This window comes from Trachypithecus francoisi, unplaced genomic scaffold (genome assembly GCF_009764315.1).
Source record: "Trachypithecus francoisi isolate TF-2019V2 unplaced genomic scaffold, Tfra_2.0 Contig01579, whole genome shotgun sequence".
Lineage (NCBI taxonomy): Eukaryota > Metazoa > Chordata > Mammalia > Primates > Cercopithecidae > Trachypithecus > Trachypithecus francoisi.
In genome coordinates, this window is record NW_022681442.1 from 24636900 (window position 1) to 24651134 (window position 14235).

General features: G+C 45.0%; 1 protein-coding gene across 3 annotated transcripts in view; it reads left to right on the forward strand.

Moving 5' to 3' along the window:
- Positions 1-14235, forward strand: part of SORCS1 (sortilin related VPS10 domain containing receptor 1) — a 597227-nt gene that overhangs the window by 324946 nt on the left and 258046 nt on the right. For all 3 annotated transcript variants that reach the window (XM_033183443.1, XM_033183451.1, XM_033183459.1), the window contains exon 3: positions 1725-1824. In XM_033183443.1, the coding sequence (XP_033039334.1) occupies positions 1725-1824 (100 nt within the window). The remainder of the gene's footprint in view (positions 1-1724; positions 1825-14235) is intronic.

Below are 14235 nucleotides of genomic sequence, written 5' to 3' on the forward strand. Positions count from 1 at the left end.
TATTTCTTTCAAATAAAAGTGTGACATACTTGAGAGTAGAGGCTGTGTGCTGTGACCTTGCACTTAGCAACACTGGTATGCCTTAGGAGCACTATAAACGTGAATGAATCAATGAATTTTATCAACAATCTCCTAAGTAAGGAAGCTGAAAGGAAATTTTATATAATTTTATATCTATCTTCTTCTTCTTCTTTTTTTTTTTTGAAATGGAGTCTTGCTCTGGACAAGACTCCACCCAGTCTGGAGTGCGGTGGCACTATCTTGGCTCACTACAACCTCCACCTCCTGGGTTCAATCAATTCTCCTGCCTTTGCCCCCTGGGTAGCTGGGATTATAGCATCTGTCACCACGCTTGGCTAATTTTTGTATTTTTAGTAGAGACAGGGTTTCACTATATTGGCCAAGCTGGTCTCAAACTCCTGACCTCGTGAACTGCCTGCCTCAGCCTCCCAAAGTGCTGGGATTACAGGTGTAAGCCACCACGCCTGGCCTTTTGTTTGTTTTGAGATAGAGTCTTGCTCCTTGGCCCAGGCTGGAGTGCAGTGGTATGATCTCGGCTCACTACAACCTCTGCCTCCTGGTTTCGAGTGATTCTTGTGCCTCAGCCCACCAAGTAGCTCGGACTACAGGTGCGTGCCATCACACCAGGCTAATTTTTGTATTTTTGGTAGAGAATGAGTTTCACCATGTTGGCCAGGCTAGTCTCTAATTCCTGACCTCAAGTGATTGACCCGTCTTGGTTTCCCAAAGTGCTGGGGTTACAGGCGTGAGCCACTGTGCCCAGCCCTATCTTCTTTAAATTAAAAAAAAAGAAGAAAAAAAAGGAAAAAAAAAAAGTTGAGGGATAATGAAAGCAACATGGGGCTTTGGCTAAAATACCTGAATTCAATTTCTAGCTGCCCATTTATCAGGAAATTTTTAAAATTTCTTTAAACAAGTCACTGAAGTTCTCTCAGCCATTGTCATCAAATACAAATAATAATCCCTGCTGTACATAGTTGTCATGATGATATAGTAAGATTAAAATTCCGAAATAGAGTAGACCTTCATAGAGAAGGTTATTAAAAGCAATTTATTTCATCTGCGTGAATAATTTGTTGACCAATGGCTAAAGTTGAGAGGCTCTATAGGAAAAACAGAGTCAGTGTTGAGAAGTCGTGTCCTCCTGACTTCAGATTGCTTAACACTGGAAAAGTCCATGGAGTAAGAAATTAGTGAAATCTCACTTATTATTGAGACATTTTCTTGCCCTTAAATAATAAGACTGACTGACCTTTGAAGGGACTGATCCACCATATATTCCCTGACTCATGAAAGAAAACACAATTTGTAGATAAATCAGGAGAACCTGCTTTTCTACTGTGCCAAACATAAAGTAGAAGTTTGGAAATGTCATATCTAACTAAAAGCTCTTTAATTCTTTGGTCAAATCAAGGGACATCCTCGTCTCTTAATATTTTTAAATTAACCACATTCTTTATGCAATGTGCATACATTAAGGAGCAGTAGAGAGATGGAGTTTTAATTTTTACCAAGTCAATGTAAATGCAAATTTTAACCACTCACATGATGCTACTGTGTACATCATTAAGCATCATTATATACTACATGAATCATTGAGAAACCTCCTGAGAGCCATTCTACTATGTAAAACATGCATTATACTGACAAGCAGTCAAATGACGTGTACTTCTGTCCTCATTAATGTTCTTTTTGAATGACAGGTCAACCGATTATGGAACAACCTATGAGAAGCTGAATGATAAAGTTGGTTTGAAAACTATTTTGAGCTATCTCTATGTATGTCCTACCAACAAGCGTAAGGTAAGAAATGTATATTCAGCATGCTAATCCTTCATGATGTGACTTCTGTCTTGGTTGGCTAACATCTCTAGCTACCTAAAAATCCATTATAGTTAAGCTGGGATTAGAAATGTAAAGAGGAGTTGATGGATGTTAAGGTTGTAAAATGTGTGACACATCATAATTTTCAGATCAGCAGCTGTGAATGTAAAAGGGAGAGGGATGGGTAGATCATTACCATTTCCGAAAGGCAGCTACAAAGAATGAGTCTTGTTGGGTGGATGCTGCTGACTCTCTAGTAAGAGTTCTGACCAGCCAATCACAAGAATCAGAATGAGTCTTGACAAGACAGCAGAAAAGATGGATTTTCATCTGATGGCCCAGTTTTTCCTCGACATGGAACAAATAGATTAACTAGAATTTAAGTGAATGCATTGTCCTACAGCAGATAGGAAGTTTCATTTCTAAAGTTTGTTCAGTCTGCACACAAATGTCAGGATGAATGCAATGCATTTAGCAGAATAGAGTAGCCTGGAAAGAGTGATAAGATTAGTCCCTTCTGAGCATGGATCTTAGCTGCAAGAAACCTTGGAGATCATCATATACAACACCCTTATTTTACAGATAAGAAAACTGAGATTCAGAGGAAAGAAATAGATTGTGCCCATTGCAGAGTTATGGCCATAATTAGGACTAGAATTAAGGCATCTTGGTTAGCAGTCATACTTTTTCCACTATGTCATACGTCTCCTATTAAGAGAGCTGATCTACTGCTCGGATATGTCATTTTTTAGGAAGAAAATATTGCTTTTAAATGAGAAAGACATTTATTTGTCCCAGAAGGAGAGTGGTACTACATCTGTACCTTTGTTTTTATAAACTTGCATTATCAAATTCTGAATTCTGACATACAATTGATAAGTAGTACATAGGTTACACGAACTAATAGTATTAATCAGGAAATAGAAACGTGTCATTCATTAACATACCCTAAACCATAATGTGTTATGAAGGTAGCACTGATGTCTATGTTCTCATCTCAGATTTTTCATTAGCTACTGTTAGTGACCTTGGGTAGGGTCTGCATTTTGCCGTCTGGACTATGGAAGGTGGTGAAAATATCTCTTAAGCAATCACTCTCAATTCTGGCTGCATGTCAAAAGGTGCACTCTCAATTCTGGGTGCATGTCAAAAGTGGTCCCCAAATTTGCAAGCCCTAGCCCCACTGTGTCCGGAATTGGTGGGTTCTTGGTCTCGCTGACTTCAAGAATGAAGCCACGGACCCTCACGGTGAGTGTTACAGTTCTTAAAGATGGTGTGTCCAGAGTTTTTCCTTCAGATGTTCAGATGTGTCTGGAGATTCTTCCTTCTGGAGATTCTTCCTTCTAGTGGGTTCGTGGTCTCGCTGGCTTCAGGAGTGAAGCTGCAGACCGTCATGGAGAGTGTTACAGCTCACAAAGGCAGCGCAGACCCAAAGAGTGAGCAGCAGCAAGGTTTATTGCGAAGAGCGAAAGAACAAAGCTTCCACAGCAGGGAAGGAGACCCGAGCAGGTTGCCACTGCTGGCTCAGGCAGCCTGCCTTTATGCCCTTACCTGATCCCACCCACATCCTGCTGATTGGTCCATTTTATAGAGAGCTGATTGGTCTGTTTTGACAGGGTGCTGATTGGTGCGTTTACAAACCTTGAGCTAGACACAGTGCTGAATGTTGCATTTACAATCCTTTAGCTAGACATAAAAGTTCTCTAAATCCCCACCTGACCCAGGAGCCCAGCTGGCTTTGCCTAGTGGATCCTGTGCTGGGGCTGGGGGAGGAGCTGCCCGCCAGTCCCACACTGCGCACCTGCATTCTTCAGCCCCGTGGAGCAGGGGGCGTTGCTCCTCAGGGAGGCTCGTGCCACGTGGGAGCCCACTAGGGTGGGGGAGGGGCTCAGGCATGGCCTGCGGGGAGGTGGCTGAGGCCCTGCAAGAATTTGAGTGCCGCGCAGGCGGGCCGGCAGTGCTGGGAGACCTGGTGCGCCCTTAGCAGTGGCTGGCCCGGGTGCTAAGCCCCTCTCTGCCCAGGGCCGGAGGCCCCGGCCAGCCACTCTGAGTGTGGGTCCACCAAGCCCACACCCACCTGGAACTCGCACTGGCCTGAGAGCACCACACACAGCCCCAGTTCCCATCTGCGCCTCTCCCTCCACACCTCCCCACAAGCAGAGGGAGCCAGCTCTGGCCTTGGCCAGTCTAGAGAGGGGTTCCCACAGTGCAGTAGTAGGCTGAAGGGCTCCTCAAGTGTGGCTAGAGTGGATGCTGAAGCCAAGGAGGCGCTGAGAGTGAGCAAGGGCTGCTAGCACATTGTCACCTCTCAATCTCCCCTCTAAACAGGACACCCCAACTACTGTTGGGAATTTGGCCGATGACTGCTCTAGCTACTTCCTGCTGGATAGGGGTGATGAAGGAGCCCTGTGGTTGTAGTGTTCTCCAGAGGGGAACTCTTTAGGCCAGTGAAAGGGCCAGCGGATCAGTCCAGGGGTCCTCAGTAGAAGTTGTTACTTGAACTCATTTGGGGTTCCATTTGTAAGACGATCTGTAGCTTGATGGCCTGGATTCTAGAGGAAACAAGTTTAACAAGGAGGTTAAAAATACAGGGTCCAAAGACGAGTAACAGCAAGATGGCTGCCACGGGACCTAGACAGGGGAGAAGCCATGTTGCCCAACTCCAGAGGTTGGTATAAGAATTTGAAAGGTGTTGCCTGATTTCAGAAGCCTTTTCCTGTAAATGCCAGGCAGCATCTCCTACTATCACTGACTGGTTAGTATAAAAACAACACTCCTCCCCTAAGAAGGTGTAGAGTCCTCCTTTCTCCACAGTGAGGAGGTCTAGGCCTTGGTGGTTCTGGAGAGTCACTGCTGCCAAAGCGTCTATTTGGGATTGTAGAGTGAGGATAGATTTTGTTATCTCTTGCAAACTGTCTGAGAAATCATTTGAGAGTGTGTGGTAGTAGGACAATGAAGTAGATAAACTGGCTATTCGGGTTCCTGTAGCAGTAGCCATTCCTAACCCTGTAAGTAGGGGTATTAGTTGTATGGCTCTAGATCTTGGGCCAGTGCCTGACCAAACAGATGACGGCTATCCTTAAACCCCTGGGGCAAGACTGTCCACGTAAGTTGGAATGTGTGGTCTGTGGGATCCTCAAAGACAAAGAGAAACTGGGAGTCAGAGTGCAGGGGAATATAGAAGAAGGCGTCCTTGAGGTCCAGAACCATGAGCCATTCTGCTTCCTCTGGTATTTGAGAGAGCAGAGTATAGGGGTTGGGTACAACTGGATATAGAGGAGTTACTGCCTCATTGATGAGCCTAAGATCTTGCACTAGTCTACACTGACCATTCGGTTTTTATACTTCTAGAGTTGAGGTGTTGCAGGGACTGCTGCATTTCCTTACTAAGCCTTGAGCTTTTAAATGTTTAACAATATCCTGTAAACCTTTATGAGCTTCAGGCCTTAAGGGATATTGCCTTTGATAAGGAAAAGTGGTGGGATCCTTTAACCTGATTTGGACTGGGTGGGCATTTTTTGCCCTTCCAAATTGTCCTTCCAATGCCCAGACTTGAGGGTTGATTCCTTCTTCAAGTAGGGGACAACAAATGGGTAACTTGTTCCCTATATTCATGTAGATAATAGCTCCAGCTTTGGCTAATATATCCCTCCCTAATAAGGGTATGGGACTTTCAGGCATAACAAGAAAGGCATGTGAAAAGAGCAAAGTCTCCCAATTACAACCGAGGAGGTGGGAGAAATACCTGGTTACAGGCTGTCTGTTACTCGGATGGTAACAGACCTTGGGGACAGTAGTCTAGGAAAGGAGATCAACACTGAGAAGGTTGCGCCAGTGTCCAGGAGGAAGTCAATTTCCTGGCCCTCAATGGTTAAGCATACCCAGGGCTCAGTAAGGGTAATGACATGAGCTGGTGCTTGTCCCAGGCACCGTCAGTCCTGTTGTTGGATCATCTGGTTGGGGGCTTCTGTCCCAGAGAACCTTCATCCTCTGGGGCAGTGCACCTTCCAGTGATTGCCTCAGCATAGTGGACATGGACAAGGGGGCAGCTCGTTTATCACTGGACAGTCTTTTTTAAAGTGTCCTTGTAAACCACACTGATAACAAGCCCTACTGGGTGATTGGCCTGCTCCATTTTCTGTCCTCTCTGAACCACCAAGATTTGTTTGTCTGAGGGCCATGACTAAGGCTGTGGCCTTTCTCTGATCTCACTTTTCCTTTTGGACTTGTTCCTCTTGGTCCCTATTATAGAACACCGAGGCTGCCAGGTTTAATAACTCCTCCACATTTTGTTCAGGGCCCAAGGGCTTGCTTTTGGAGCTTTCTCCTGATATCTGCGGCTGATTGGGTAATAAACTTATCTTTTAGAACCAGTTGACCCTCGAGTGATTCAGGTGACAGGGGAGTATATTTTCTTAAGACCTCCCATAGCCGCTCGAGGAAGGCAGAAGGATTTTCTTCCTTTCCCTGAGTCATGGTAGACATCATTGAGTAATTCATGGGCTTTTTCCTAATTCTCCTTAGTCCTTCTAGAACACAGGTCAACAGATGTTTATGACTCCAGTCTCCACGATCTGAGTCAAGGTCCCAGTGGAGATCCATACTGGGGATGGCTTGCTGACCAGTAGGGAATTTGTTCTTTTTTTCGGCTATCGTTCTATCATTTACGTGACTAACATACCAAGTATCTTCAAACTCTCGGGCTGCAGCTAAAGCCTCATTCTTTTCATTAAAGGCCAGGGTTTGATCTAACAGTAACATGATATCTCTCCAAGCGAGGTCGAAGGTTTGCCCTAAGCCCTGTAGGACATCTGTGTACCTATTAGGATCATCTGAAAACTTCCCCAGGTCTACCTTGATCTGCTTCAAATCAGAGAGAGAGAAAGGGACATGTACCTGGGTTGGGCCAAATTCTCCTCCCCCTACAGCTTGAAGGGGACATAACCAATAGCCTGGTGGTTTTTGGTGCTTTAGAGATTTCTTTGCTTATTTTCTTCTGGGCAGGGGAGATTAGAGGGGGATTATCATTAATAGGAAGGGGAGCTATAGGGAAGTTAGGATTTGGGGGTAACCTGAAAGTTCCTCCTGTGGGATGTAAATTGCAAGCTTTGCCTAGCTGTGTATTCTCCTTCAATGAAAAGAAAGCTTGGACATAAGGTATTTCACTCCATTTGCCTTCCCTCTTACAGAAAAGGTCAAGCGGCAGAACAGTATTGTAATTTGTACTTCCCTCAGGTGGCCATTTTTTCCCATCAGAGAGAGAATATTGGGGCCAAGCCTGAGTGCAGAAAAAAATGAACTGCTTCTTTTTCAGGGTTTGTGGGTCAAACTGGTCCCAATGGCTTAGGATGCATTTCAAGGGTGAGCCTGTTGATGCCTGAGTGTTTCCCATCTGAAAGACAAAACTGTCCGTGGTTTTGGTTTGTTTTGTTTCTCCCCCTGCCCAAGAATCCGCAGCGGTCCCTGGACCCTGCTGATCGGAATAGTTGGGCTCACTAATGCGGTGGCAGAAACAACCCCTGCCCAAGAACCCGCAGTGGTCCCTGGACCCTGCTGATTGGAATAGTTGCACTCACTGACACAGCAGCAGAAACACTAGTTTTCCTCCCAGACCACAAGGAGGACCGAGGAAGGTCGGATTTAGTGACCCTTACCGACGCATTCTTGAAAACCTGTTAGAGTCCTAAGCATTCTTCTGTTAGTATTGGGAACTTACTCATGTCCTGTAAAGATGTTATGCCCCAAAAATGAAGTGGAGGGCCATACCCTGAGGGAGGGAAGGGATCTTGAGTTGGAAGAGTGACACCTTTTGTCCTCACTTATATGAATAGGAAGGATACAATTTCTGAGACTCCCCCTATTGTAGCTTCAGGAATAGCTTTTGTTAGGCCTGCTAGTCTGAGGTGGGATCTTAAAATTCCAGATAGTCCCTCCTACATTGGGACTTTGGGCAAAAATTATGTCTTTCTGGTTGGTGAGCCCAGGTGCCTAGAGAAGGTAACGGAGTCCTGGAGTTTATACTAGAAATCATTCTTATAGGAGAAACGAGTAAAGCATCAGAGACAGGGAGCAATTTTTAGAAGCAGGACTAACCTCGGAGAAGAGAGGCGAGAGGAAGTTTGTCTGACAGGCATTAGGATCCAGGAGACAAGGGTCAGGGTAGGTAGAATAGATGGGGAGTCTTGCTTGGGCGACATGACTTTTGAGAGTTCCCCTCATGGCTTCAGGGTCAACCAACTTGTTGTCGGGACCCCAGAGCTCAAGGGCTTTCCTTTCTGTTGACCCTCGGCTCAGCCCAGAAGTAGAGGAAAAGTGGAAACTGGTTCCAGGCAAACCAATGCTCCCAACTCCAAAGAGTTGGAGGTTGTTAGAGAGCCCTTTCCCAGAAAGCCTGACACTCATGTCTTTAGTTCAGTGGCCACAGTAGATGCTTTTAACTGGCCGATAGGTGCCCAGTATTTAGCCCCTGAATTCTAAGGAAAAATAGGACAGAATAGCAAGTGAAAAGGATCCAGTGGTACTCACTGCTTGGTGATAGGCAGTGGTCTCACTTCTTGGCAATAGGCAATAGTCCCTTCATAGTCACCAAAATGTGTTTGGAATTGGTGGGTTCTTGGTCTCGCTGACTTCAAGAATGAAGCCATGGATCCTCACGGTGTTACAGTTCTTAAAGATGGTGTGTCTGGAGTTTGTTCCTTCAAATGTTCAGATGTGTCTGGAGTTTATTCCTTCTGGTGGGTTCGTGGTCTCACCAGCTTCAGGAGTGAAGCTGCAGACCTTCGCAGTGAGTGTTACAGCTCTTAAGGCGATGCGTCTGGAGTTGTTTGTTCCTCCTGTCTGGAGTTGTTTGTCCCTCCTGGTAGGTTTGTGGTCTTGCTGGCTTCAGGAGTGAAGCTGCAGACCTTCGCGGTGAGTGTTACAGCTCATAAAGGTGGCGCGGACCCAAAGAGTGAGCAGCAGCAAGATTTATTGTGAAGAGCGAAAGAACAAAGCTTCCACAGCGTGGAAGGGGACCTGAGCAGGTTGCCACTGCTGGCTCTGGCAGCCTGCTTTTATTCTCTTATCTGACCCCACCGACATCCTGCTGATTGGTCCATTTTACAGAGAGCTGATTGGTCCATTTTGACGTGCTGATAGGTACATTTACAAACCTTGAGCTAGACACAGAGTGCTAATTGGTGCATTTACAATCCTTTAGACAGAAAAGTTCTCCTAGTCCCCACCCAACTCAGGAGCCCAGCTGGCTTTGCCTAGTAGATCCCATGCCTGGCCCTGGGCAAAACTGCCTGCCAGTCCCGGGCTGCACACCCTCACTCCTCAGCCCTTGGGCGGTGAATGGGACTGGGGGCTGCAGAGTAGGGGGTGGTGCCCATCGGGGAGGCTTGGGCCACGTGGGAGCCCATCCAGGCAGGGGGTGGGGCTCAGGCATGGTGGGCTGCAGGTCCCGAGCCCTGCCCCGCAGGGAGGTGGCTGAGGCCTGACTAGAATTCCGGCACAGCGCAGGCGGGCAGCAGTGCTGGGGGCCCCAGCACATCCTTCGCAGCTGCTGGCCCAGGTGCTAAGCCCCTCATTGCCCGGGGCTGGCGGTGCTGGCCGGCTACTCCGAGTGCAGAGACCACTAAGCCTGCATCCACCTGGAACTCGTGCTGGCCCAGTTCCAACCCGTGCCTCTCCCTCCACACCTCCAGCAAGCAGAGGGAGCCGGCTCCGGCCTCGTTCAGCCCAGAGAGGGGCTCCCACAGTGCAGCGGCAGGCTGAAGGGCTCCTCAAGCACGGCCAGAGTGTATGCCGAGGCTGAGGAGGCGCCGAGAGCAAGCTAGGGCTGTCACCTCTCACCACCACTGTTGCTCTGGATTAGGGTTTAGGTAACTATATCTTGGTAAAGCTCCCCAGATGCTTCTGATAGGTATCTAGGATTAAGAACTACTAATATAAAGTGTAATTTTCACTCTGGCTATAAACATTTCAAGTTCTTCAGTAGAGACAGCATAACTTTTCAGTTGAGCATAGACTCTGGAGTAAGAAGAAGAGAGAAAACCCAGCTAAACCGATTACCAAGTATGTAAGCATGGTGATTTACTTAATCTCTCCAAGCACAGTGCGATTCAGTTTAAAAGGGGGACAGTTACAGTACCTACCTCATGCGGGAAGTTGTGAGGATTATATGAAATTAGGCATTTCAAGTGCTTAGCACAGAATTATAAAAGCTTAATTAATGTTTTCTCTGCATTTCATTCTTTTTTCTTCCTGCAATGTCCAGCAGAACTTTCTGTGATGATAGAAATTTTCTTCTAAGTTCTTCTGTACTTTAGACATTAACAATTTATAGGCTGGGTGCAGTGGCTCAAGCCTGTAATCCCAGCACTTTGGGAGGCTGAGACGGGCGGATCACGAGGTCAGAAGATCGAGACCATCCTGGCTAACACTGTGAAACCCCGTCTCTACTAAAAAATACAAAAAACTAGCCGGGCGAGGTGGCGGGCGCCCGTAGTCCCAGCTACTCGGGAGGCTGAGGCAGGAGAATGGCGTAAACCCGGGAGGCGGAGCTTGCAGTGAGTTGAGATCGCGCCACTGCACTCCAGCCTGTGCGACAGAGCGAGACTCCGTCTCAAAAAAAAAAAAAAACAATTTATGGCTGTTGAGTATTTGAAATATGGCTAGTGTAACTGAGTAATTGGATTTTAAATTTCATTTAATTTTAATTAATTTAAATTGATATAGCCATGTGTGGCTAATGGCCACAGTACCACACAACCAATAATGTCAATCTCACAAATTAGAACTATACCCCAAACATTCCTCTCTTCCCTTTACTGGCTGGTTACTTCATTAACAGTTATGTCTAAACAATTTTGATCTGCTGTATGCAGTCCCAAGTTGAGGAACTGAACTTATATCTTTTATTTTTATGATGAGATTTAGTTGTTTGTTGGCTTTGTATCGATTTTTGTAATCTCTATTGATTTTTCTTCAGTTCACATTTTTAGCAAATTTAATTTTAACAATCAGCAAACTGTATGTTAGGCAATGTGCTATGCACTGTAGGGTATAAAGAGAAATAAGCTAGCAACTCACCCTCAGAGGTCCTATGTTCTAGTACTAGATGTGGCATGACGTTTTGTAATTTAAAGATCCCTGGACTAAGATTCAGGAATCTAAGTCCTTGCCTTGAATCTACTTCCACCTAACAGGCAACTCTGGGTGAATCATTTACATTTTCTCCATTTGTAAAGAAATATAGGAAAACGGAATAAATTTATGCCTGGAAGACACCTCAGAATAATCAATGATACTCTCTGTTTCATTGACGCTGTTAGAGAAAAACATGAAAAAAACAAACAAAAAAGATGCCAAATATCGAATCTGGCTATAGGCTTTTCTGTAGCTGCAGAAGATATGATGATGATCTGGAAACTCCAGGATTGTTTTCAGGAGCAGGACTTAAGGAATGAGATGCTCAAGTCCAGATGTAGCTACTAAGACGGGAAGGGAAGCAGAGAGGTAATAATAATACAGCAACAAGCCTAACCATCGAATCCACTCAAGTCAATATACCATGAATCAGGCTGCGTAATTAGTCCATAGTTACGTGAAGGACGTTTAAAGGGGCATTTAGCCATGGGCATTTTACTGATCTTAAGACTTGACACTCCCTAGTTCTATAAAAAGGGAAGTCCCTGTGCATGACTATGAGGGAATGGCTTTCTCTGGGACTGTTTCCCTTCAGAGCAGAGGTGGTCCTGAGCTGTTTCAATCACAATGTTATAGGTGAACCTAGAGGAAGGGATCTTTTCCTCTATAGATAAATGAGGCCCCTATAGTCACTTTCTGAGATGCTGATAGATTTAAGAAATATTGGAGGACGATGAAGGTCTTAACAGTGGTACACAAATCAATAAAGTTGACATAGCAGTATATTTGTGCACAGTTTTTCTACTTATGAGGTGAATTTATTACCATGAAATATGTATTCCGCCCACCTAAAGGACATATTGGAATCAAAGAGATAGTACTTGCACAACATTTTAAAATGTGAATACATCTTCTCCAGTCAATGAGAATTTATGTTAAAACAAAAAGAAAAAAGAAATTTCAGGCTCTGTTAATTATGCAGAACAAAGGCAGTGCTCAAATGTGCTCCAATTTTTCTAGGACTTATGCTGTCTTCCAGTGAAAAGGGCAGACTCCTTTAAAAAGTTGTATTAATTCTCTCAGATCTCCAGGGTGCTATCTAGCAAGTAAAAATCTTTTGTACCAGATACTTCTCTCTGCTTTTCACACTAGTGGGAGCAACTGGAATAAAACTGACAACATCAGGGTAACTCTCTGCATTCCCCGAAACCTGTTTTTTGCCTTCACATTCTTATAGCTATTTTTAGCTGTTTGTGTGGACAAGAGCAGTTCTTCAATCATCATGTTGGAAACAGCAGGCTTCATGCCTTGGCTTTGCAGGCAGCTTGTTAGGGGCACTACCGGAGATCAGAGTCCAGAATAAAGCAGGATCTTATTTACAGTTTAAATTAATGATCATCCATTGGCTGTTTCCCTGCAAGCCTGCTGTAAATTACAGCAGCTTTTCTTGACTAGGTCTGTTACAGTAAAAGCTGTAATCTCAACATACGTCAGTGTAAGAAATCTTGACTAAGAGATAGAAAGAGGGATCCTAGGTATTAGCCTAGATCGTTCATACTCTTTTTCAAAGGAGACCTGCATCTGGCCGCTGATATATGAGGTTGGCCCAAAAGAAAAGGCTGAGTGGTCCTAGTGCCAGAGGAAAGGCAGGCTGGCTATCTGTCACCATGTCTCAGAGGGAGAACAGTTCCCCCCACCCCAATTCATGATAAATCCCAAGGCTTGTTTGTGTCAGCAGAGGTTTATTGGTCACCTACAGTCTGCTATAAGAAAAGATGATTTAACCTGTACCGGAAAGGAACGACTGGGATGCAGAAGGTGATGGGAAGAACTAATACAAATGTAGCAAAGAAAAAAACAAAAAAAAAAGTTGGTTGGGCACGGTGACTCACGCCTGTAATCCCAGCACTTTGGAAGGCCGAGGCAGGAGGATCACGAGAGCAGGAGATTGAGACCATCCTGGCTAACACGGTGAAACCCCATCTCTACTAAAAATACGAAAAAGTAACTGGGCGTGGTGGCGGGCGCCTGTAGTCCCCGCTACTTGGGAGGCTGAGGCAGGAGAATGCCATAAACCCGGAACACGGATCTTGCAGTGAGCTGAGATCGCGCCCCTGCACACCAGCCTGGGTGACAGAGTGAGGCTCCGTCTCAAAAAAAAACAAAGTTGAAATCTGTTTTACTCTCAAATTCTCTCTGAGTGGACATGTATTCTGCCTAAAAAGAAAACTTCTATATACTCTGTGTGTCTTTATCAGCCATACCTTTTCCATCACCCCCAACCAACCTGAGCTGTTCTCCTTTCACAAGGGATCGTGTAACATCTTCAAGGATTAAAGAATATAAAACCGCTAGTAGAATTCACTGGGGAATGAAAGAAAAAAAGAAGTGTTTTGTTTTGGTTTTTTACTTGGAAAAGCCAATTCTTTTAGTTGTTTTATCCTTGTGGTTTCAGCACATTATATTCTAGCAAGGAAAAAACATAGACAGTATTTGTTTTTTATGTTTTCTGCACCCCCTTCACACTCCATTTTTCCTCATTTCTATGTTATCGCCACTTAATTTACATCATTCCTGCTGAGAGACTCTTCCAAGACTTTCATTCTATAAAGAGGACCCTAGCTCCTCAGAACACATTGGTCATGCCTACGCGTCTCTTGGTACATACCAGCATTAACCACTGTTTGCATTTTCTCCAGATGTTTAAGTTTTAGTTACCCTATTGTATGTGACACTTTCTAAATGAGGGTTTGATTACTGACTTCTTGTCTCTTTAAATCTGAGCATGTTTAATTCCTCTTGTCATTTGGTTGAGTGTTTTGTGTATCATGTAAGTGACTTTTTTTTTTTTTTTTTTTTTTGAGATGGTGTCTCACTCTGTTGCCCAGGCTGGAGTGCAGTGGCACAATCTTGGCTCACTGCAACCTTGAACCAAGCCTCCTGGGTTCAAGCAACTTTCTGCCTCAGCCTCCCGAGCAGCTGGGATTACAGGCGTCCACCACCATGCCCAGCTAATTTTCATATTTTTAGTAGAGATGGGATTTTACCATCTTGGTCAGGCTGATCTTCAGTTCCTGACCTCGTGATCCATCTGCCTCGGCCTCCCAAAGTGCTGGGATTATAGGCGTGAGCCACCACACCCGGCCTTTTTTTTTTTTTTTTTTTTTCTTTTTTTTTTTGAGATGGAGTCTTGCTCTGTTGCCCAGGCTGGAGTGTAGTGGCACAACTGCAACCTCCGCCTCGTGGGTTGAAGTGATC